This window comes from Vigna angularis, chromosome 11 (assembly GCF_016808095.1).
Source record: "Vigna angularis cultivar LongXiaoDou No.4 chromosome 11, ASM1680809v1, whole genome shotgun sequence".
Taxonomy (NCBI): domain Eukaryota; kingdom Viridiplantae; phylum Streptophyta; class Magnoliopsida; order Fabales; family Fabaceae; genus Vigna; species Vigna angularis.
Window position 1 is genome coordinate 2,608,543 of NC_068980.1, and position 25,620 is coordinate 2,634,162.

General features: G+C 37.7%; 2 protein-coding genes across 11 annotated transcripts; both read right to left on the minus strand.

Moving 5' to 3' along the window:
• Nucleotides 1-371: 371 nt before the first annotated feature.
• On the minus strand, nt 372-7,136 carry LOC108334063 (protein NLP8-like). 10 transcript variants are annotated; one of them, XM_017569679.2, is made up of 7 exons: nt 6,825-7,136; nt 6,061-6,131; nt 4,890-5,957; nt 3,832-3,876; nt 2,967-3,713; nt 2,361-2,484; nt 372-1,837 (listed from the first exon to the last, which is right to left on the minus strand). In XM_017569679.2, exons 3-7 carry the CDS (start codon nt 5,847-5,849, stop codon nt 795-797), a joined length of 2,919 nt encoding a protein of 972 aa, XP_017425168.1. In that variant the 5' UTR covers nt 5,850-5,957; nt 6,061-6,131; nt 6,825-7,136; the 3' UTR covers nt 372-794. The 10 variants fall into 10 exon arrangements, with proteins under 10 accessions (XP_017425168.1, XP_052726512.1, XP_052726511.1 ...); XM_052870552.1 differs by having other exon boundaries at nt 4,890-5,968; XM_052870551.1 differs by lacking the exon at nt 6,825-7,136 and adding an exon at nt 6,634-6,810.
• A 13,423-nt stretch (nt 7,137-20,559) lies between these two features.
• On the minus strand, nt 20,560-25,368 carry LOC128194745 (uncharacterized). Its single transcript, XM_052870759.1, has 2 exons — nt 24,691-25,368; nt 20,560-23,028 (listed from the first exon to the last, which is right to left on the minus strand). The coding sequence occupies exons 1-2, from the start codon at nt 25,366-25,368 to the stop codon at nt 20,560-20,562; spliced, it is 3,147 nt and encodes a 1,048-aa protein (XP_052726719.1).
• Between the last annotated feature and the right edge of the window lie 252 nt (nt 25,369-25,620).

Below are 25,620 nucleotides of genomic sequence, written 5' to 3' on the forward strand. Positions count from 1 at the left end.
TAGACAAATCCCATTTAAACTCAACACATAAGTACAACACTCTGCACACAAGTTAGTATTTGAGTACGGTATGTCAATGTTCATTCACATGGAAGAATGATTTTTATGTGGTATACTTACTGATAGAGACAAAGTTAATCAAATCTTTCAGATACAAAACCAAATTTTCCAAAGCCAATGCAGAGCAGAATTGTCGCTTCGAACTAGAACAAATTCCTTATCAATTAAATCACAAGAGGGTGATGTTATTCGTCTTTGTCATTTGAAGTCAAAAAAGATGCAATCACCCAAATCTACAATAATTTTTATAATCGCCTTGGGGCAATACTGAATTAGTTGTCGTTGTAGCCACGTAACTTGGATTTGTCCTCTTTTGTCCATACAACCATACTTTAGCTATATTATGTCATGGGGAATCAATCAATCTATCCAGATACTGTCTATTTACAATAACAGAGTGCGATCACAGCATTACTGTTTACCTCAGTCCTGATTACTGCTACTACCACTACAAATTTCTATTCTGCTGCTATGTGTTCGATATGTACAGAACTATGTATTTAACACGCAATACTTCCAATGAACCGCACCTTTCTATCTTCCAAAAAGCTACTCAGAAATGATAATTTGGCAATGCACTAGGTTTGGATCATAAAAGCTTTGCACTTGGCGTAGGTGGCTTGTGGCTAATATTCAAACTTCTCAAGATGCAGAACCTTTAGAAGATTCCGAAAAACTAACATCACCTTGTCAAAGTGAGACTTGAACCTTCACATTGAAGTCGCCAACCACATCTATGAGCTGCCTCCCAAGTAGCTATTACTACTGCCAGAACTGCTTAAAATGGAAGGCAAATCACGAACAAGAAACCTGACACTGCATGTACCAATATCATCCAATACGTCTAGACACTCTTGCAAATCAGCATCATTCACCAACATTACCCATTCCTCTTCATCATCTAGATATTTGAGTTGGAATGACCCAGTTTGTAGTTTGAATCTTGCTGCAACTTCTTCATATAACCTGAAACAACCAGCAGATGGGTCGAACTTGAAACGAATGGTGTCTTCTCTATAGATAGCTTTGACAATTAGTTTTGACCCACTATCAACGATGGTTGACTTAACTTTGGACTGATTCTGGTTCTTAAAGCTCTTAGAACCTGATGAAATGCTATGCATCATTGAACCAGAGTCATTAGATGAGTCTGTCAAGCTTGAGGAACTGGGGTGGTTAGGTTCAACAACCTCAGCATCCCCATCTACACCAATGTCCATCTCCTTACCAATCAAGGAATTTGAACTCTGACCAAGAATACTGCATTTACAGTTTTCTACTCTCAAACCACTCTTGTTCCCAGTCCATTTATCCTGTTCTTCTGGAAGAACAGAGCCCAAACAAGCTTGTTCAGGACAATCCTGCACCTTGGTGCAAAGGCTTTCCATTTCGCATGACCCATCATCAATTGCCATTGATTTTGAATCTTCACAACAACCAACGGAAAAAGCATTGGTTTTCTTCAATTCTTCCTCAACTTCATTACAAGGTGCACGAGGTACCGGGACTGCTTCTTGTGTAATATGTGCAGGGTCTTTTATAATATTTTTCTCAGGAAACAGAAGACTTTTATGTGCATCAGTTTCCTGGATGATTGATCCTCTTGCCACGAATGCCCCCATAGAGGAATCAAACTTCAACCCTCCCTCCACTCCTCGTACAGAGTCCAGCACAGTCTGTATCTTCTTCAGTGATCGATTCACTTTATTAATCTTGCGGGATGGCCACCTTGAAATTCCATGTTGCCTACATATCCTTTTCAGAGTTGTCGGGCAAACTGGTCAAAAGAGAAATATTTGTCAATAAAAAATTGATTCAATTAACAAGAATTTCCTTTCAGAAATACTGAAAATCTCTTTTGGACGACGAAATGGTACTCTTTATTTAAGATAGAACAGTCGTAATACATATCAAGTAAAATTGTTACTAACGAGGAAGCTAAGATACTGCAATTACCACTCTTTAAACAACCCTCTTGTATCTTTCAATATAATACTAACAATTGAGTGCTTCAAATTAAAAGGTGCTACATATGCAATCAGCACCATTTAAACAACTCCGTCATACGATACATGGGAAATGCGTTCATTGTTTTCCACACTAAGTAGTAACTGGAGAAGAAAAAAGAAACTCATAATAGCTTTCAGAAGGTATACAGCTCAAATGATGGTTAAGATTGACCAATATAACCCAAAAAGTGCAAATCTGTTAAAAAATCTAACACAGTCGTCTTAATCCAAAATAAATAACCCAGTTCAATGAATATACGGAAATTAGTATAAATAATGTTGGAATCTAACCACCGATGTTTTTTGCAGCATCCTTCAGACTACCAGAAAAGTATTGTTGGAGAACACTCAAGCTAACATTCTTCTCTGATGTACTTTTATTTTTCTGGACCTGTCTTTTTGCTCCATATCTTCCCTACAGGACAAAAAATATGTCTCTGGAAATATTAAAAACTGTTACACCACCCATAACTTAAAAAGTTGATGCATAAACTATATTAACTTTGCTCTCGATTAGCAGACAACTTCGTTACATAAAAGAAAGAAATATAATGAGCATTCAGTGTTTCTCCACTGATCTACTCCACAGTTCACAATCACTTGCGGTAGATGTGTCCACAAATGGAGCAGTAATTTCACATTTAATTCTGCCACTATATCACTATAATAATAAATTATTAACAGCTAATCTTGTAGACGTATGCAATCTTCCTGGTTAAGAATTACCAGAAATTTATGAAGATTAAGAACTTTAAAAATGCTTATTATACACATTAGGTAGCTATTCATTTCATGGGGAAAATTATTTGCAAACTTGGACATCAACAAGAACGTGCCGTTACAAAATTTGCAAGACAATAAAATATATTTATTCCGTCCAAAGAATAGCATTTGTACCTGATTAGCAGAAGGCTCAATTTCATTGCCTCCTGCTTTTGTTGGAGTCGATGACATCATTGGAACAGAATGATATTCACCATTTATTAATGGTACTCCAGAGTTTTGACATGACAAAGGAGGAAAATAGGGGGCATTTGTCTTTTCAAATCCTTCTGGTGAACTTTCTATTCTTGATAATTCAGCATCTGACACCGTCCTCAAACTACTACAAATTCTCTGCATTGTACCTGAGAGGTTGTCTAATAAAAGTTGCTGCTCTAAACCCCCTCTCATGTTAACAGGCAGAAAGAATTCCAATATGTAATCATCATGATTAGTATAAGTACTCCTTAGCCTAATTGCAACTACAGCATTCAAATTATACTTGCGTGCATGATGGACAAGTGGATATTCACTAATATCATATTCCTTCACATCAGGACAAAAGAAAGGATGATTTGATCGAAGAGCTTTCCCAGCTATACCTTTCCCTTCCTCAATATGATGTTCTGTGCATGCACGGACAAATCCTGCCAGTGCTCTATCAGTTATATAGCAAGCAGATTCTTCAAGGCAGAGTATGTTTTTTCCACTAATAGTTGAATGGCACCCTTTAGTTCGTATCCTAGTAACTTCACCTCTTGATCCCTCAGTGTAACAACAGGGAAGCCATGTCAGTGCCAGTGGTAATCTATGTGCATGACAGACAGAACGTAACACATCAACTATCTCAGTCAAAGTAGCCTTTTTGTTGTTTGAAAGACACTGCAGAAGAAGAAATAATATTGCACGTGAAAAATACAGATAAAAACCACATCTCAAATAATGTGGGCCAGATGTGCCAATATCGATATGCAAAATAAATAAACAAATTCACAAATACCTGGGGAAGACATCGAAGAGGCTTGGCAGTGCTTAAATTTACAAGCTGCAGAAAATCATGATAAATACATTATCATTACTACCTGCAACTATAGTATAATGTTCAAATTCATAAAAGGATGTGATCATTCGGTACAATAAGTATTGACATATTTCAGTACAACATACTGACGGAATTAAAGTTTGTTGTACACTATTTAATCTTCATAAAGTAGGAAAAAAAGGTTACATTTGGTAAAAATTTGAAGAGTTCATGCATAGAAAAAAAGGGTTACTTTTCTAAGTGACTGAAGAGTGGCTCCATAACTGTGAAAAATAAGTCAAATACACAATTGAGGGTTGAATTGTGTATTAAAACATTTGGAAATATTTGCAATGAATTGTTTGATGAAAGCTCAGTCAGATGTAAGATTTTGAGCTAACAAATAATAAGTCAAAGACCTTCAAAGACTTAGTCTATAAGATCTCTCATTCTTTAGCTTAGTTTTAAGAACATGCTAAGTAACCTAGTTCAAAGAAAGAAAGATTTACTCTTGGTATTTTTGTACCGGTTCATATGTAAAAACAGACTATTACATCATAATGCTGTTTTTGTGGTTATGACTTGTTAATTTGGACAAATTATGTTGTATATACTTTCATGCTTTGAATTAGTTTAGATTGAGTGTGTTGTGGCTTTTCATTGGTTTGAAGCCTTGAATTAGTTTGCCCGCAATGTGATTGACTACTTGCGTTGTTGCTTCAACTATATAGGACAAATTGTGTTTAGTTCTATTATCAAAATGTACTTATTTTTTGACAATTTCATTATTTCAAAACATTGAACCAACTCAATTTATCATGAGAATTCTTTATTGGGTTGGGTCATGGATTTATACCAACCTAACCCAACTTAACTTGTACATACCCCTAAAAGCATTCTACTTCTACGCATATTTGTAACAGATGAGTAACAAATAGAGCGCAAGGAAAATTCTGAATTTTATGGTGAAGGACACCAGGTAAACTACCATCAAACTCATTATGAAATGCAGTAAGACAGACAAAAGAAAAAGATACCTGGAGTGCACGGCAAACAATTTCAATTTCTCTGTTGAAATCTGGCTTTTCCTTTGTAGTGACAATTTCCAGTACAGCACAACACAACAATTCCGAGTGCACATCAAAAATGGGAAATGCAATTGATCCACGAACATGGTGATTAATTGCATGCTCGAACCTTAGGTACTCATTCATACTGTAATAACCAACATTTGACGTCCACTCATGAACTTTGGAGGTAAATACACGACCAGGAAGTCCTAGGAAACAACCAGATTTTCCTTCTGCAGAAAATGTAAATGTCCTGGACACTTCACGGTACCCTGCTAGCATTTGATCTAGCAAATAAGGTTGTTCACTCGTGCTTAAGATGAATTGATCGCCATTCTTTATGGGTACCCAAACTTGTGCCAATATTCCCCCTCCAGCTGATTCCTTAAAGAAGGACAAAGCCCTCAGCATTCTCTCATCAAGTGATAAAGCAGGTGGCCTGGACATTATATAATTTCCTGCCTCAGAGTTATTCAGATGTTGAGAAGAGCCATTAATTTTTAGCTTAGAATTCAAGTTATTTGCTTCATTTGAATCATTTAAGAAACCAAGAAGGGTGTCCACTTGCTGACAGACAACTTTCTCCCCATAAATGGGGGAGCTTTCCATATCGTTGTCATTTCTACCAACTCCTGACATATAGCATTGCCCATTGTTCTGTTGGACTAGGTTGAATCCATCAGGCAATGAATATGGTAATGAAGCAAAGGACGGAAGCTCATTAGCCAAAATCTGATCAGATATGGATGGGCTGTTGCACAGACCAGCATAAGTATCAAAGTTCATGAGCTCTGAGAAGCTATTGGGCATATCCTCTGATATTGAATTGTTCATTCTGCTATCTAATGATGTTGATCCCACCAACTGAGTTCCGGAAGATTGCCAATCGCCAATTTCTCTTTCCTTGGAGGAAAAAGGGTATTCCATACTTGGGTTGGAAATCAAACTTCTTGAAAAATTTAACCAATGCTAGAGCTCCTCTGTGTAAAAATTTGCATGAGACGCCGCTTCCATATTCACCAGCACTCTCGAAGTCTGTAAGTTGTCTACTCAAATTAGCTAGCTTATCGATCAAGCAAATTAACATCGGCAAAAAAAACCAAAAATAAATTTTTCAAATCGATAATTAGAAACCTACAATATCACAACAGCAGATTTTTGAGAACGGTAAGTTTTAAGCCCATGCCCAAGCCGGGATACGCAACTGCTCTAAAAATAGTTAAAAGAACAAAATAAAACTTCAGCTCTTTAGGCAAAAATAAAAAAGACTGCACAGGCAAAATATTAGATATCCAATATCAGTATGCATATGCATACTTCGTATTTCCTGATTGCACTTCGTTGAGCTGATTTAAAGTCCTTTTACAATCTCGATACATATTAAATATTAATTATTAATCTAACACCATCGTATCCATCTCTGTAACTCATTTTCTACAGTCTTCACACTATAGAGAATCCGGATCCATGAACAACAACTTAAAGGCCGGCGTTCCCATACCTCAAAGCTACGCATCCAAACCCCAAAGAAAATTCCAATCCACCAAAAAACCAAAACTGAAACTACATATAGAGTTGAAAATACATTTCAAACATACACCTTAAAAACAACAAGCAACTAAAAACCCCACAAAGTTAACTCAATAACAAGGAACTTAGGCTTCCCAAAACCTAAATGTTGAGGAATAAAACGGCGTAAATTACAAGGGACCTAGAATTTTGAAAATCTTGTCAACGACTGGCAAATTGTGACGGATTCCAATCCTCGTTATTATGTGTGAACTGTTAACATAGTTTTGAAAAAAATAGAGGTAGACAACAATTTTGACAAAGCAATTGGGGATTTCTAACACGTGAAACCTAGAAATAGGTTTGGTGACAGAGGCAGCGAGTCTAACCAACCTTAAAATTCTCGACCATGACGAAACCTCTGCTCATAGAATTCAACAAAACAGGGGCAACTCAGCTCTGAAGTTGACGCAGTGAAAATTTAAAATTCTGGAAATGGAAATAATTAAAAAAAAAAACGAAAGTATCCCTGAAAAGAAAAAAACGAGAAAGTTGCAGTTGTAAACTGAATTTGTTAGACGGAAGTAGCAGAGAAGGTTTTGGTTTTGGTTGCTAAAAGCGGAAAGACGGTTTTCCTAGCCGTTTTCACCCTTGTACGGCGTTCTTAACTATGTGAACTCACTCGTCTCTTCCGTTTTCGATCTCAATTTTTTATCAATATAAATATAAATTAATTAAATATCTCCCATTGATTCACTTTCCTTCAAGAATCTCGCTGTTTAATCTATAATTAAAAATAAATAAAAGAAATTCGCTGCTTTGCTTCCTACGGTTCCTATGTAGTAAAATATTATTGCAGTCAATTCCGTTGAATTCGATATCTCGTAATTCAATGTTAATTTTTATTGGTGTGAGTAATTATAATTTAATTAACAAAGAAAAATGTGGAGCTTTAAATAATTCTTTATATATATGTAAATAATAAATACAAAAAAATTTGTTAAAAATATCATTAAATATTGTCATAATCCATAATTTGGCTTAAATAGTATATAATACATCAAAGTTATTTAAGTAAATTGAATATATAATTCAGATTTAGTTAAATAGGTGTTCAACTTATTGTAAATTTTCTTATGTATGTTGAATTATTACAGTTAAAAAATGTTAATTTTATTTTAAACATGAGAGAAAATTTTCAATCCGAATGAAAAAAAAAACTGATTTGTTTATTATAGAAGAATTATGTCATATTAATTTATATAACTTATGTAAAGACCTGAAAAATAGAGTGTTATAGAGTAGATTGGTGTATTAGAATAATGATATCGATTATTTATTTTAAAATAATCTGATAATATAAAATGAGATTTTATAAACTCTTCTCATTATTCTAAGAACACTTCGTCTCTCTAGAACTCTATTACTCAGAGTTCTCTGACTTCTCTCTACAAATTCTCTCTGCGGAGTTTTCTGTTCAACGATCAGGAAGTGCCTAGGCAATCCTGGCATTGAGGGCTCGAGTTTGGACCGATCAATTTTCTCGTTCCTCAGCTAGTGAGTCGTCTCCCTTTTCTGTTTGTTCTTCTCTGTGCTGTGAGCATGCAACCATTTTGCTTGCATGTGGTTGGTAATTATTCCTTCCATTTCTAGCTCAATTTAGGTTCTAAGTGTGGCTCTCTATCACCAATTGGTGATTTGTAGGTTTCTGTTGAGTTTTCCTTGCGGTGCAAGGTACGGCTGGAACGTTTATGTGTTTGGGACTGTGTAACTCTGAGGTAAGGGAAGCTAGGTTGTGTTTTAATTATCAATTTATGATTGTATGTTATGAATTCTGTGATTAGAGTGTTGTGCAGCTAGAATTTTAGCTTGTGAATGTATGTTCCTAACTGTTAAACTAATGGAAACTGTGAAATTTAATTGATGAACTGATTTGGATTAATCTGGGTGCTGTGAGGTGTACAAATTGCTGATTGTTATTGACTGTGATTGTGTAATTTGAGATGTGTGCTGTAGGAGATTGGTTGTGGTGACAAGGAAGTAAAGAGTAAAGTGTTTTGGACTGGTTTAGTGTATTTTAGAGGAAGTGAAGTAGTGAATTTGAGAATTAGTGGGCAAGGGCTGTTGGTGATTGCTGGGATAGTGTAGATAGGTCATTTGGGACTGGTTTGAGTCTATTGAATATAGTGAAAAACTATATTTAGATTAATCTCCCTTGTGTAAAATACACACATAGGGTTCTCTATTTATAATAGAAGAAATATGGGCTAAACCCAAAATACAAATAAGAAATAATAACAAACTAACTAAAAGATAATATATCTAACACTCCCCCTCAAGCTAGAGCATACAAATTGTATGAACTAAGCTTGGAATAGATGAACTCAGTGTTAAACTAGATGATTTGTCTTCAAGAGTGTGAGGCAAACATAGATGAACTACCAGAAGCTTGTGAAACTTCAACTTCAAAAGTGGATGAAGGAAAGCAGTGGTGGACAATGACAATCTGCAAGGACTGATTCCCAATCAATGATGGATGAGTGACGGGATCAACAGTGGTAGCTGAAAACTAAGAGCTACAAAACTGCAGGGACTACACTAAATTCTCATCAATGATGGATGGGTGACGGGATCAACAGTAGTAGCTGAAATCTACAAAACTGCAGGGACTACACCCATATATATGTGACTTGACTTGCAGTGTCTTGGAAACGTACTCCCCTTCAGTGTGAAGGACGGAAATGTGGAATATCACAGTTGCTGGACCACTAAAACAAAACAAAATATTAAGCTATAATGCTGAAATAAAGGCAACAAAGATCCAAAGATACGTTGGAGGTCCAAAATTCTTTGCTGGACAACTCCCAAGTGGTGATACTTAGCAGTGTATCACAAGAAGATCGGGCTAACTCTAGCCCAAGAAGAACTGACACAGTTGCGTCTGTCTGAGGCAGTAGCGACTGCAGCGACAGTTGACTGCTATAAAACTGTAGGGACTAAATTGCCATCACTGATGGGGCCTGTAGTGGCTGGAAGCAACAAAACTACAGGGACTGCCATCACTAACTGACGAGGTGATGGGGGCCTACAGTTTTTGGAAGCATACGACGCCTGGACAACGGCATACGATGCCGAACAACGGCAAACGGCGCGGGACAACGGCAAACGGCGCGGGAACGACATCAACAGCTGAGACGAAGCACACAACGCAGAAAGGAAGGTCCGACAATGCGGAACGTGCGGCGAGATGAAGATGCTTTGAAGACAGACGAAGATGGCAGCAATGGCTGCTCTGGAAGGTCTGAACAGAGAGAGGGAGGTCCGGCGAGACAACCGGAAGCGTCGCGGTTTGATGCCAATGCTGGGAAGGCGGCGCGTGACAAGCACGCACCCGAGATCTAACGGAGAAGAAGCGGCGCGTGGTGGAGCGTGGGAAAGAGTCAGACGCCGACACCGGTGGAGTTGGTCGTCGCGTGAAGAGGCGAACCAGATCCAGTGGTCGCCGGACGGAACTGTGACGGTGGCCGACGACAAGGCGGCGGCGGACTGGCCGGAAAGAAGCGCTGCGTGGCGGCGCGTGACTGAGAGGTGGCTCTCGAAACCGGCGTGGTTGGCCGTCGCTCGAAGAAACGGTCCAGATCCGCAGGTCACCCGTCGAATCTGTGACGGTGGCCGACGGCGGCAGCGGCGGCGACAGCAGTGACACACTGGGTCTGGACTGATGCTGACTGTGGCAGAGATTTAAGAAGAAAAATGGACTGCCCACTGAGATTTTAGGGGCTGCCGACGGCCATGGCGGCCGGCCGCCGGCAGACAGCAGAGACCACCAGAAGAGGATCAGAGAACTTGCTCTGATACCATATTGAATATAGTGAAAAACTATATTTAGATTAATCTCCCTTGTGTAAAATACACACATAGGGTTCTCTATTTATAATAGAAGAAATATGGGCTAAACCCAAAATACAAATAAGAAATAATAACAAACTAACTAAAAGATAAAAGATATAACAGAGTCTTTGAAATGGTCAAAAACAGGTTCTAAGTGGTAGAATTGGTTTTGGGTCTATAAGTTGATGAATTGGACGTTTTAAAGCAGAGATTGGTGCATAAACCCTTTAATTTGGTGTTAGGAATGTTTAGAATCCTTTAGTTAAGTTTAATTTAGCATATACATCGAATTAGGAGTGTTAGAAGTTGGCCAAGTTGAGTAGAATTGGTAAGGAGTGGTTGAGTTGTGTAATTCTGCAGAATTTTGTTCTGCAGATTATGCAGACTCGCTGTGCGAATGGATTCGCATAGCGAGTTACCTTGGTGAGGTGCTCTCTGCCAATGTACTCGCATAGCGAATGGGCGCGTTGTGCGAGTGATATGAGGGGGTTGCTCTCTGTTTGTCAATCCGCATAGCGAGTGTAGTCGCTATGCGACTGGTTAGGGTCTGGAACCATTATTCAATTTATTCGATCAGCGAGAGGGTCTCGCTCTGCGAGTGCTTGAGGGGTCCAGTCTATGGATAAGACTCTTGCGTAGCGAATTGGGTCGCTATGTGAGGATTTGGGGTCTGTAGCTTTTTAACATTTTATTCGTATAGCCAGTTTAGTCACTATGCGAGAGAACCAGAGTAGTTGGTCTCTGTCTTTGGTTTTCGCAAGGCGAGTTCGGTCGCTGTGCGAGGAGTTTAGGGTCTCGCTATGCGAAAGTGTGCGCTATGCGAGGGGTACGTTCTAGTTCAAGACTTGTACGTTCTTATGTTGTTTGATATGTATCAAGAAGTGTTGTATGAAGTAAGTTGAAGTGGCAACAAGTAATATATGTGATAATTGTGGCATGTGGTAATCAAAATGGTAAAGTTCAAGTGTGTTTATGGACGTAATTCCATGATCCTCAAGGAGAGGAGACATGGTGGTGCCCTATGTTGTGATTTAAAGTGGAGTCTCTAGTCGAGATTCAAGTAAGTTTAGAATGAATGCAGGAGCTCAGTCTTGGGGGTTATCCTGAAACTCCAATGGTCTTTCATTCTTAAGTAGAGAGGATTGATCCATGTCGTGAGGAGTAGCAAGAGGTCCTAGTCTTGGGTGCTTCCAGTATGGCCCAAGGTGAGTGATAACGGACTAACCTCGTGAGTGTGGTAGGGTGAAACCCATTGACAATGGCTTTGCAAAGCAGTAGAAGCCACCACGAGTGCACGACCCGCCATAGCTCGGCAATCATTCTAAGTCTGGACAGTCAGAGTTAGTGTGTGTTATGTGTGAAGGGTTTAAGTGATGTGAATACATAATATACTTGTATAAATTCTATTGATTGTGGTATGAGTAGTCTTTGTTTAAACTAGCTTACCCTGTGGTGTGCTTATGTTTTGTATGTTCTGCTGTTTTTCTTCTGCGATGACCATCCTTTGGATGTGAGCAGCGGAAGAAGATGTTTCCTTGGAGCATGCATTGGATGGAGGTGATGCTGCTGCTGAGTAGTGGTGTTCGGGTTCTTTAGATCCTTGTAGATAGTTTTGGAATAGTCTTCAGTTTGTAAATAAAGTTTTAAATTTATAGTTGTTTTTGGATGACTGTAAAGGTATCACTTTATGTTTAGATGGATAACTGTACTACTTTATCATGTATGTTGCTTCTCCTTATTATAGTTTATACTATATATATTGGGATGTTACAACTTATACTAATTGTTTATACTAAATTATTTTAATTTGAAATTCTATTTATAATATTTATATGGAATTAAAAATTCAGTTTATCGAGATATATCTAAAAGAATTATATTAATCTGAAATTGTTTTTTTGTCTTATATGTATACCATATATGATTAAATTGATGCGACATAAATTTATTAAAATACATGCAAATCAATTATTTAACGCATATAAAATTTTAACTTATGATTCTACAACTACATCGATTAAAATTATATTATGAAAAAAAATATTACCAATGGTATAATAGTTTGCATAAGTTATAGTAGTTATTTTCACTTCACGGCTAAATAGAGTATAGCATATTCATCCAAATTAAAAGTTCAACGCAATAACATCTTAGTTTACTTTTAATTTAATCAAATTTATTAAAGTACTTCCACTGTAAGAACGTCGTTGATATAATTTGGTATCTTAATAATACATTTTTTTTAAGTGACATAAATGAAATATTGTTTTGACTTTTCTAATTATGGCAATAAGGCATTTTAAGTCAACTTCTAATAATGAAATGATGGAGCTGGTCGTTATTTTTTAAAAATTATTAAACTATACAAAAAATCGTCTTGTTTAAAATTTTGCTTTTTAAGGTTTCTTAAAATACTAATTGTTTTATATTTAAGGTGGAATAAAACCTTTTTTTCTAAATACAATTATATTTCACACGTAATAATATTTCTATCTAAACGAATTTTAAGAGTTATTGCACATTCAAGATTAGAAAAGAGATATTGAATAGTTAATTGAAATACAGTTTATTTTTAGAGATAATTTTTAGTTTATGATATACTAAAATATAAATAATTTTATAATCATTCAAAGCTAATATATATAAAGTGAGTTTTAAGTGTGTAAGTAAATTATACTATTTTAATAAAAATACAGTATTATACACAAATTATTAATTAAAAAATATCTATATATAACTTTTAATGTTGTATTATTCATCTTACATAACTTATATCAATTGAAACATGTACACTTTACTAAAAACTCAACACTGTTTAAAAATTAGTTTAAGTTTAAGTGTAATTTATTCTCGTATTAGGGCAGCTGCATTGTGAGGGTGTATGTGATGTTGAAATTAATACATTTATTTATTTTGCAATTTTGTAAACATGAGTATCTTAAGGCGTAAATGTTTGACCGAAAGAAGCTTTGTGTTTGAAGAAGGTTTAATTAAATAAGGGTAATGGAATTGACATGTTGGGATTCACAATTATGGGATTAGGTTTCCCTTTTATTTTGGGATTTGATATCTCATTTTCTTCTCATCTATTTGTCAATGTCTGCAGCAGTTGGCCACCCCAGCCAGAGTTGTCCAAATAGTGGAAACTTCAATGCTTAAAGTTGTCATGCTTTGATTTTGCTGCAAAGAATATTTTTCTTCCACGAAATGAGCTAATAAAAAATGTTCTTCATTAATTTCCGAAATTTACAAAAACATATATAATGAATTAAATATGTTTTTTTAATTTTAAATTATTAGAAAACATTTTACTTATATTTAAATTAAACTACACGTTATTTTATTTTTAATGTTTATAAAAATCGCTACAATAATTTAATTTATTCTTGTATAAGATATTAATGATATTTGTAGACAAAATCTAATTTATCAATGGATGTGGACAAATTTTATAATATTCATCAGAAAACTTTGTCAAAATCTTACCATCATATTTATTGATCGATAGTTTTATTTTGTAAATAACTTATTTTAAGAATTATAAACGGATATTTGTGAATGATATTAATGATGGTTGAGGTTGGTAGTAGTGGCGAGGGTGATTTGAGTTAGGAAAAAAAATGTAAAAATAAGATGACAAATAAAAGAATAAGACCAAATAATGAAAATGAGTCAATTAGTGGTGGTGACACACCGAACAGTGGGTGATACTTAGCATAAAAAAATAAATGAAACAAAAAGAGAATTATAAGAAGGAAAAATGATATCTCTTTGTCCATTTTACCTATGAATCCGAGGTTGTCAATAATTATCGATGGATGTCAGCTTTCATGATTTTTACAAACAAATTTCTTAGGTTGATAATTTGTTGAAGAGCACGATTTATCAATGATATATGCTATTAGGGCAATACGTAGTTTTTCTTGTAATAAATCGTGTAAATTATAATTCTAAAATAAATGTGATACAAATATTATATTATATAAGCTAAAATTATTTTTTCAAACCATTTTTCAATACAATTATTCATTTTGGTCTTATTTTTTTAATTAAATCATATTTTTTGTTTCAATGACTCAATTATGTCATTCCCTTAATATCTTGTCTTTGTACATGTCATGCGTTAGTTTGTGATAATTTTTTTATTTTTTTTTTAATTTTTTTATTTTTTTGTCACATCGTTATCCATGTGAGAGTGTTACGTGATCAATGTTGATGACACATGCTTATGTCAATGTCACATAACACTATCTTAAATTTAATTGAGTCACATTTTTTTTTAAATGAAACAATGATATTTCTCTCAAACTAAGATCAAGTTAATAATTAAGCTTAATTACAATTTATATATACATCTTAAAATAATATTTTAAAATTTATACATCAAATCATTCTATCTAAATATTAAAATTAACTTTATTTTTAATTTTAATTTAAAATAAATATTTATTTTAAACTTTCAATTTTTTTAAATGTGAATATTTTAAACGTAAAATCACACTTAATTTTTAAAATTTTAATATTTGAAATTATTTTTAAAAAATGTATATTTTTTTGTAGCTTATTTATAAATTTAATATGAAATTATGTTTACATCTATTAACTCAATTTTTATTATATATTTTAACTTATAAATTATATGTGACATGATCATGTGACACAAAAACTTTATATGTGACAAAAAAAAATCAAAAGAAACTAAAACAAAATATTGAAAATAACACGAATTAGCACACACCATATAAAAAACGATATTAACAAAAATGTCCTAAGCTTTATAAAAAAGTAGAACTTAATTTAAAAAATTAACAAATAAATAAAATTAAATAATTAAAATGAAACTTAAGACGAAAAGAATATTTTAGTTTATAATTTATTGTAAAATTTCATTTATCTCGTGCAAAAACATTTTAGTGTAAAACCTAATTTGTTATTTAAAATTTGTTAGAAATAATATTTTACACAATTTTTATATATTCGAAGAACAAAACAATTTATGATTTATTCTAGAAATAAAACATATTTCTTTAATAACAGTAGGAGATGAAATAACCTTATGTAATTTTATATGTGTCTTTTATTTTATTTGTTTTTATATTCAAAGTAGTATTATGGTCATTAACCAACGCCGTTGGCATACGAAAAAGGTAATTTGATATAGACATTTATTTTTATATGAAAAACTCAGCTTAAATTAGTTAAATGTTTTAAAAAACTACGCTTTTGAGACCATTCAAAATTTAAAAAAAAATTATTTGTTTTATCGTAAAAAATTTAAATGATAATTGTCAGGTAAATGATAATTACAGTAGTATAAACGAGATTAATGTTACTTAATGTATTGAGATAAACGGTAGGAAACAACAAGACAAATACGTGGAAAAAAAATAACATTCTCACAGTACTTTGGTATTTTGAAAAACCTGTTTTTACAAACATTAGATTACATAAATGTTTGACATTGATTAACACAGTAATTATATTTTTTGACAAATTGTCTATTTGAAATTGTGTGGTTAACTTATCTACTTGTTTTATATGTTATTTATATATGAAGATCGTGTTTGTAATATATAAGTGCCAATTAATTAAAGTATAAGTCTAAAGGTCAGATTGAGTAAAATGTAGTGAAAAAATTGGACAACTTATAAATAAAAAATTCACAAACTTATCACTCTAGATATATTTTTTTTTGGCAATATTAATTGCCTTTGTATAAATTTGACCAATACTTCGTTATTATTAATCTTTCAATGAATTTTTCTAAAAAAATCAATGATAATAGAGCGGATAAAAGAATAATATTAGAGCTCTTTCATAAAATTCATAATAATTTTGAGGAATAACATGAGAGTAGTTTCAAATTTATCAATATGTATAAATGACCATTTCATAAAAAAATAGGAGATTTATTTTATTCTTTTAGATGAAATAACTACCATTATGTCTCACTGTAACAAAAAGGTTTAATGTCTCCTTAAGTCCCTATTTTTGTTCAGAATTTCAAATAGATCCCTTTCTTTTTCGGCGTCTCAATTGAGTCCTTATTTTCGTAAAATTGAAGTAATTAGAGGCCTTCCGTCAAATTGGACAAACGCCGTTTAAGTTTGGAATACGTGGCATAGTCAATGTATTATTTTAAATGATGTGGCAGTTTATATATGATTAACGTGTATTTTATAATTTCTAAATTAAAAAATTAAGGGTAAATTGGGAAAAGAAAATTAAAGGCAGTGACTCTTTCTGCAATTGAGGAATGAAATTAGGGTTCGTGAGAGAAAGTTGAAGGAGGCGGAGCCGACGGAGGAGTTGAAGTTCGCCTTGGAGGATCTTCCAGCAAGCTGGTTCTCGAGGTCAGCGAGTGTTCTGAGATGTTGTTGCGGAAGAGCAGGATGAAGGAGGCGTGCTTGGAGGCGAGGAGGTTGAGGTAGAAGGTCTTGAGGAGTGTGTGGCAGGGGTCGGTGGTGCCCTGGAAGACGCAGATGTGGTAGCTGCTGGCGAAGGAGGTGGAAGGCATGAAACAACAATGTTACGCGGGTCGGGCATTACAGCAAACACAACCCAACCACAGGAACGAATTGCCTCCCCTCTCAAGAGTAACGAAGCTCATCTCTAATCTCTCTTCCCGCCGCTGCAAGCTCATATGATCTCCTCTGTCGAGTTCACGACGGCGAGGCAAAGGCAAGGCGTCTCACGCTGACGACGTTGACAATCCTATCCTTCCCCTTTGTTAGGTTTTCAGGTTTTCTTCCTTTAAGGTATGAGTTTTTTTCTTCTCTCAAGGGTTTTCAGATGATGAAATATTTATGGATCTGGTTCTGTGTTGTGCTAAAATTTTGTTATGGACGCCGCATCTCGTCCTCATCACATTCATGCTCTGTTTGTCTGATAAAATGTTTTTCTTTCGAAAGAAGTAAAAAGTTGGGGTTTTGAATTTTTGTTGTGGTACATGTAAATGTAATGGTATTGTTTGTTGAATGTCTTTGGTTGTTTTCTATGAGGATTTGGTGTTCATAGAGAATTTTAAATACGTGTTTTAATTATTTATTATCAATTATTTTTATTTAGTGTTCATGATAATGTTATTTTGTTACCCGTGTTATAAATCGCAGACTATGTGATTGTGGTAGGTACAAGAGTTTAATTTTTGAGAAGTTGGTTGTTCTTCGTTTCAGATTCTGGAAAAGTTTTTGGAGATGGAAGGTTTTCATGCCTAGAAGTAGACAGTGAGTATTTAAAATATATATTTGTTGATCATCAAATCTTGAAGAGAATAGAGAACTTTTATACTCCTTTTTTATTAGTTGAATGATTCTAAAAGCTACTTTTTTTTCTGCCATGGATGCTTGATTTGGTTATCGGAGAAGATGAAGGATACCATTCCAGGAATAATTTGGTTACCGGAGAAGATGAAGGATACTATTCCAGGAATAATGTTTGGTGCTGACAGTGTTTTTTGACCTTTCCATGTATTCTATGAAATAAGATGACCATTTTGTCCTCATTTAAATTTTATTTTCCCTCTTTCCACTCTATTTTTTAATTAAAAAATTAAAAAATTACACTTCACATACATTTTTAATGCCACATCATTTAAAAAGACACAGTCAGCATGTCACGTAACGTCCTAATTAACGCCATCTTCTCAATTTAACGGAAAGTCCCTGTTTGATTCAATTTTACAAAAATAAGGACCCAATTGAGACGCCGAAAAAGAAAAGGACCAATTTGAGATTGTGGACAAAAATAGGCATATGCAGAGACATTAAACCTAATAAAAAAGAACAATACAATTGAAAATTTTATATAACTATTATTAAAATAAAATAAAAATTATCAAAATGTAAAACCTTGATAAAATAAATAAGTATACAACTAATTTAATTTTTGTTATTTATTTTAATTATATAATAAAAAGAGTTTTCATATTTACGCGTATAACATAAAGATTAAAAAATAATTAATATATATAAAAAACACGTATAAGAAAAAACAATTAAAAGACCTTGATTATTAATTGTTATAAATAAAATTATATATATATATATATATATATATATATATTCAATAATTATTATATTTATTTTATTGTGTTGTGTATGATAGTATTGCCCTACTAAATTGATGAGAGGGAGTAGCTTAAGTTGAATTGAAATTTGGTGTTAAAACTCTAAATAGCTTTGGAATTTATGAAATTGAATAGCAAAATTGTTCAATTTATTACATGTGATGTGATATATGTTTTGGACTAAAAAAACATTGTTTTTGAATCAAGAAAATTGTAGAGTTATTTAAACAGATGAATTGGATGATTTGTTGCGATTATCTAAGTTTTTACAAGAAGTTGAGAGATATTTTAGGATTATTAGATGCTAAAAAAGATTAAAAATCCAAAAAATATTAGGGTTTAGGACATTAGATGTCATTTAGCTAACTATGAAAGACTAACAAAGTTTTGTTGGATCGTTGGAAATCTAAGTGTGAGTCTGTTAAGTTCCTGATTTGGGAACCTAATCAGGAACTCTTCTCACACAAGCAACAGGGAAAAATAGAAGAGAAAAGAATAGTGTCATATCTTATTCACAAAGAATTGTATATGCATCAGTGATACAAGAGGCTTAACCCTCCTCCACAGGACTTAACCTGTTAACCAACTAACTATTAAAAAAACAATCCTTTTCCCTGCCAACTACCCAACTTCTATTTATACTAATACCTCCTCAGCTCCCTTAACTGACTAACCCCTCTAACTCGCCTTCCTATTTCTCCTCTCATATACAATCCACCCCTGTTTACCCTTAGGTCTATCAATACCTGCCTCCTGAAGTCCAACCTTGTCCCCAAGGTTGAAATCAGGGTATTGTTCCCTGATCGTGACTTCATCTTCCCAGGTTGCACCGTCTGAGCCTCCGACTTGCCACTCTATCAGCAACTGTGGCACCTCCACATCTCCTTGTTGTAGTTGCCGCTTTCCCAACACATTCACTGGCCAGAACGATGGCCCTTCTCCTTGTAGCTCCTGCGGCAACTCCTTCTCCACCCCTTGCGTTCCTACAGCTTTCTTTAACTGGGAAACGTGGAAGACGGGATGTATCCTGGCTGTCTCTGGAAGCTGCAGCTTGTATGCTGCCTCCCCCACCTTTTGGATTGTTTGAAAAGGACCGAAATACCTGGCTGCCAACTTTGAATGAAGTCTGGTTGGCATTGAAGATTGCCTATGAGGTCTTATCTTCAAGAAAACCCAATCCCCCACTTCAACATTTGCTGGTCTTCGCCTCTTGTTTGCCTGTCGCACCATTACTTCTTGGGCCCTCTCCAAATGAAAACGCAATTGTCTAAACGCTTCATCACGGGTTTGAAGCTCCTGGCTCACTGCTTCTACCAAAGTCTCCCCCGGAATAAATCGATGCAAAGAGGGGGGTGGTCTCCCATAAACTGCTTCAAACGGAGTGCACCTTATAGCCCCCTGAAAACTGGTATTATACCAGTACTCCGCCCATGGTAAAACGGCCATCCACCCCTTTGGTTGCTCAGAGCAAAAGCACCGAAGATATCCCTCCAACACCCGATTCACCACCCCTGTCTGCCCATCGGTTTCGGGGTGATACGCAGTACTCATTTTGAGTTGCGTCCCCTGTCCTTTGAATAATTCCCTCCAAAAGTTGCTAAGAAATATTGGATCCCGATCACTAACGATGGACTGAGGTACCCCATGTAACCGTACGACTTCCCGGATGAAAACGTTCGCTACTGTTCGGGCTGTGTAAGGATGTTTAAGCGGAAGGAAATGAGCGTATTTGCTCAAACGGTCCACAACCACCAATATCGCATCGTACTCCTGTGACTTCGGTAGCCTCACGATAAAGTCCATGCTCAATTCCTCCCACACAACATTCAGAATTGGCAATGGCTGTAACAACCCTTGAGGAGAAGAAGAGAGGTATTTATGTTGTTGACATACAACGCACCTGGCTACAAACTCCGTCACGTCCTTCTTCATTCCAGCCCAATACAGGGACTGGGCTATGCGCCTGTAAGTCCGGTAAACTCCTGAGTGGCCTCTTGTCTGTGTCACATGAAATTCGGCAATCAATCTGGGAATCCATTTTGATTGGGCCGACAACACCAATCTTCCCTTATGGTGTAGTCTTTCATGTTCCAGGGTATACGCTGGGTGGGTATTAGGGTCCCTCTTTATATCTTCCATTACTCTCTGTAAGAAGTCATCAGTTTCTACTTATCGCACCACCTCCTCAAAATCCTGCCAAAAGGGTCTGGCCATCACGCCCAGTTCTTTTTCTTCATCCTCTTCCCCCTCATATTTTCTAGACAGGGCATCTGCAGCTTTATTAGCAGCCCCTGCTTTGTAAACTATCTGGAAGTCGTATCCCAGCAGCTTTGCGATCCAGTCCTGTTGATTTTGGGTGGTAATACGTTGCTCCAGCAAATGTCGGAGGCTTTTTTGATCGGTATGAACGATGAATTTCTGCCCGACGAGGTAAGGCCGCCAATGTTGTATGGCCAATACTAGAGCCATTAATTCCTTCTCGTATATTGACTTGCTCAACTTCCCCTCAGATATCGCCTTGCTAAAATAAGCTATGGGCCTCCTCTCCTGCATCAAAATTGCCCCCACTCCTCGGCCGGAAGCATCACATTCGATGTGGAATGACTGCTTAAAATCGGGCAGTGACAGCACGGGTGCTGTCGTCATCGCCTTCTTCAACGTCTTCCAAGCCTCCTCTGCCTCTGCGTTCCAAGTAAACCCACCTTTCTTTAGCAGTTCCGTCAGAGGTCGGGCGAATTTTCCGTAGTCTCGGACGAATCGCCGGTAGTACCCGGTCAACCCCAAGAACCCTCTCAAGCTCTTTACTGTTCTTGGTCTTTCCCACTCCACTATGGCCTTTATTTTATCGTCGTCCATTTCCACGCCCTTGCTGGAAATGACATGCCCCAAATATTTAACTTGGGTTTGCCCGAATTCGCTCTTTCTCCGGTTAGCCACCCACCGTTCTCGCTTCAACGTCGACAGTACGCTCGCTACATGCTCAAGATGTTCCTTCCAATTACCGCTGTAAATCAGTATGTCATCGAAGAACACCAAGACATACTTTCGCAAATAGGGCCGGAGAAGACTGTTCATTGCGCTCTGAAACGTCGTCGGCGCGTTGGTGAGTCCGAATGGCATTACTGCGAATTCGTAGTGCCCCTGGTGTGTTCGAAAAGCCGTCTTCTCAATGTCCTCCTCGTGCATGTGTATTTGATGATATCCGGCCTTCAAATCGATTTTTGAGAAGAAAGTCCCTCCTTTCAGTTCGTCCAGCAACTCCTCGATGACGGTAATGGGAAATTTGTCTGGCACAGTCGCGCGGTTGAGGGCCCGGTAGTCTACACAAAAACGCCAGCTGCCGTCTTTTTTCTTCACCAGAATTACCGGACTCGAATACGGACTGTGACTTGGTCGGACCACCCCTGTCCGGAGCATCTCGGCGATCTGCTGCTCTATCTCGGTCTTCATCACGTGTGGGTACCGATAGGGTCTGACGTTGACGGGGTCACTTCCTTCTTTAAGTGTTATCCGATGTTGCATGCCTCTGTTAGGTGGCAAGCTGGTGGGCTCAGCAAACACCACGTCATATTGGTCTAGAAGCTGCTCCATTTCCTCCTTCTGCTTTTCTGTAAGGTCCACATACTTCTGGCCACTATTATGGGCCTCAATGGAGCCCAATTCCCAAACCATCATCCAAGCTTCTGCATTGTTTATTTTTAATAAAGCCTTGGGTCCCACCACCTTTCGTTCCAACTTGGGATCCCCTCTCACAGTTATCTTCTTCTCTCCTTGCCGATATACCATCGTAAGTTTTCCCCAATCTACAGTCACTTCCCCTAGCTTCTTTAACCATTCAATGCCTAGTATTATTTCCACTCCCCCAAGCTCAAAAAGGTAAAATTGTTCTACAATTTCGGTGCCCCTCAGCTCCAAAACTACTTGCTCACAACACCCGCTAATCTTTTTCTTCTGTCCGTCCCCCAAACTGACGAAATAAGGTTGGGTCTCCCTTACTGCCATACCCAGTTCCGCCACCAAACACCGGCTAATAAAGTTGTGGCTCGCGCCACTGTCAATCAGAACAAGCACCTCTCTTTCTCCTATTCGCCCCTTTAATTTCATCGTTATGGAAGTAGTCAGGCCCCCCGCCGACAGGGCCGATAATTCCATCACGGCGATATCCACTTCTGTCTCCGTTTCACCTCCTTCTTCCTCCTCTTCATCCACCATAATCAACATTCGAATTCCTCGTTCTGGGCATCGATGGCCCGGGCTGAACGGACCTCCGCATCGGAAGCATTTTCCCTCCTCCCTCCTTTTCAAGTACTCTGAATACGGCAAGTTACGCGGACCCCGTTCTCTTCCTTCTCCGGTGGTTCTGGCGGCCCCGCTTCCTGGGGTCGTCTCTCTCCTCACAGACCCGACACTCTCAACGGCCCTCCCCCCTCCTCGGTTCTGCGAATCCCTAGTTGGATCAACTCGGGTGACGACGCTCGTCGATCGTCCCCACGAATTTTGAATTTTGAAACCCGATCCTCCTCCCGTCATTAACGGTTTACACAATTTTTCTACGTCCCTCGCGATCCGCATCGTCGTCATGAGATCTGGGGGATCATGCGGCCTCACGTGATCGCCCACTGATGTGGCCCAATTTAACTTGTTAGCCGTTGCTAGGACTCGGGTTCAATCCCCAGATCCCCGGCAACGGCGCCAAAAACTTGATGTGGCCCAATTTAACTTGTTAGCCGTTGCTAGGACTCGAGTTCAATCCCCAGATCCCCGGCAACGGCGCCAAAAACTTGTTGACCCAAAACTTTACTTATTGGCCGTTGCTAGGACTCGGGTTCAATCCCCAAATCCTTGGCAACGGCGCTAAAGACTTGTTTGCTCAAAAAATACTTGTTGGGCTCGATTTCGGCAAGTGCACCGAATCGTTCAAGTAATAAACCGGTAAGACCGGGTATCGTTTTCCCAAGAGACTCGTAATACTAGAGAATTGTGCGATTAACAACTCATATAGACTCAAGAACATAACATCGATTTACAGAACAAGTGCAGAAATGTAAATTCATACATAATTACAAGGTTGGACTTTGGTATTGAAGGCACTTGGAAATGGAAAAGACTAGAAATGGTATGAAATGACATTGTTAAGGTTAGTTTTCACCAAAGCACTCTTGTCAAAACCAATTTCGTCTCCTCTCTATCAATTTACTAAAGTCAATCCACTAAAACACTCTAGCCCTAATTCCTTAGGTGAAAGAGCCTAGGTTTTTTCTATCAAACCCCAATTCCTTGGCAATCTAACAAGCAAAGCCCGCATTAAAGAGCTGGGATCTAAGACAACATGTGAATCATCTTCCATTCCTAGAATCAATGACCCACAAGGACTCTTATTTCAGTTCAAGATTTCATCTTACGTTCCCATAATCCATAAAACCCCAAAATCAAGCCATGAACGTTCCCATTACATGCAAGCTTTAAGATTGGAAACAAGAATACTAGCAATTGATAGAAAAGGCATATATATAATCAAATCATTCAACAATTACACAAGAATTCAAAGGCTACAACTAATCCCAACAAGATGGGTTTGGTTCTCCATTTCCATGGAGAACCCTAAAGCTTACAACATGGAAGATGGAAGAAGAAGGAGACCCAAAGGAAGAGGAGGAGATGTTACCACAAGCTCCTCACGCCCTCCATGAGCTCCAGCCGTGAAATCGCGCCTCCAAATGACCAAAGACCCTAAACCCTTCGCGTTTCTGGGTTAAATAAGCTGGATCTGACACATCAGCAAAAGTCGCGCCCGGGCGCCCTCTCAGTCGCGCCCGGGCGCGAAGCTCTCGGAAAAAGTTGCGCCCGGGCGCCCCATTTCTCACGCCCGGGCGCGGGCTTCTCGCAAAAAGTCGCGCCCGGGCGCCCCTTTTTCACGCCCGGGCGCGACCAGCACACAAAACTGGCACCTGGTCACAATTCTGTGCAGAAATTGGCCCTGGTGCAGTCGCGCTTGGGCGCCCCTCAGCCAGGGGGGGCCCGGGCCTGACTTTTCAGCACTGCATCATTTTCACTTTTTCTGCAGATCTGCTCGCTTCTAGTGGTTGGTTCAGCCTTAGACATTGTTGGAGAGTCTTCCAAGCTCATTTTTAGCTACAAAATAAGGGATTATTGATGAAAGTACATCAAAGTAGCCAAAAACACAATTATTTAGAAAACAAGGCAAAACAAGAGGATTAAGCAAGTTATAAGTAAGAAAGGAGTTGATTTTGCCATTAAAATGATGCTTAAAATATGGTATAATTTAGCATTATCACCCACCTCCTCCCTGAGTCCCGCCATAAAGTATCCAAGGATTTGCTCCTTCGGAATCTGAGTCGTCTGACCCACTAACACCTCGAAATCCCTGATATAGTCTTCCACTGCTCCTGTCTGCTTGATCGCCGATAGTTTCTCATACACAGTTCCCCTCGTTCCTCCTCCAAATCGAATTCCCAAAGCTCGCTTCAACCCTTCCCAAGAATAGTTCTTGGTTTTCTCCCGCCAGAATCGGAACCAGCTTCCGGCGTACCCTTCCATACTAATGAAGGCCAGTTGCAACTTCTCCTCCTCTTCCACCTTCTGCACCTCAAAAAACTTCTCAGCCCGACTAATCCAATTCCAGGGTTCGCCCCCTTCGAACACAGGAAGCTCCACCCGCTTCCGCCAATTGGGCATCGTCCCCGTTCGTCCTACTCCTGTTTGTCCTCCATCGCCTCCTGGCTCTCCTCCGTTATCGTTTACAGACGATTCACTGCCATCCCGACGCTGGCCCTTATTGTCGTTCTTGCGATCCCTTAAGATCGTCAAGATTGCTTGAATATCTTGGCGCATCACCTCGCAGTTTTGCCTCAGCGTTCCCGTTTCATGCCGCAAGAACACTGTCTCCGCTTTCGTTTCTGCTATCGCGACCTCCACCGCTTCAATTTGCCCCTCAACATTCACCACTCTTCCTTCCATTTCCCTCGAACGTCGTCGCTCACTTCTAGTAGATCCGGCAGGTCGGACCAATTGTTAAGTTCCTGATTTGGGAACCTAATCAGGAACTCTTCTCACACAAGCAATAGGGAAAAATAGAAGAGAAAAGAATAGTGTCGTATTTTATTCACAAAGAATTGTATATGCATCAGTGATACAAGAGGCTTAACCCTCCTCCACAGGACTTAACCTGTTAACCAACTAACTGTCAAAAAAACAATCCTTTTCCCTGCC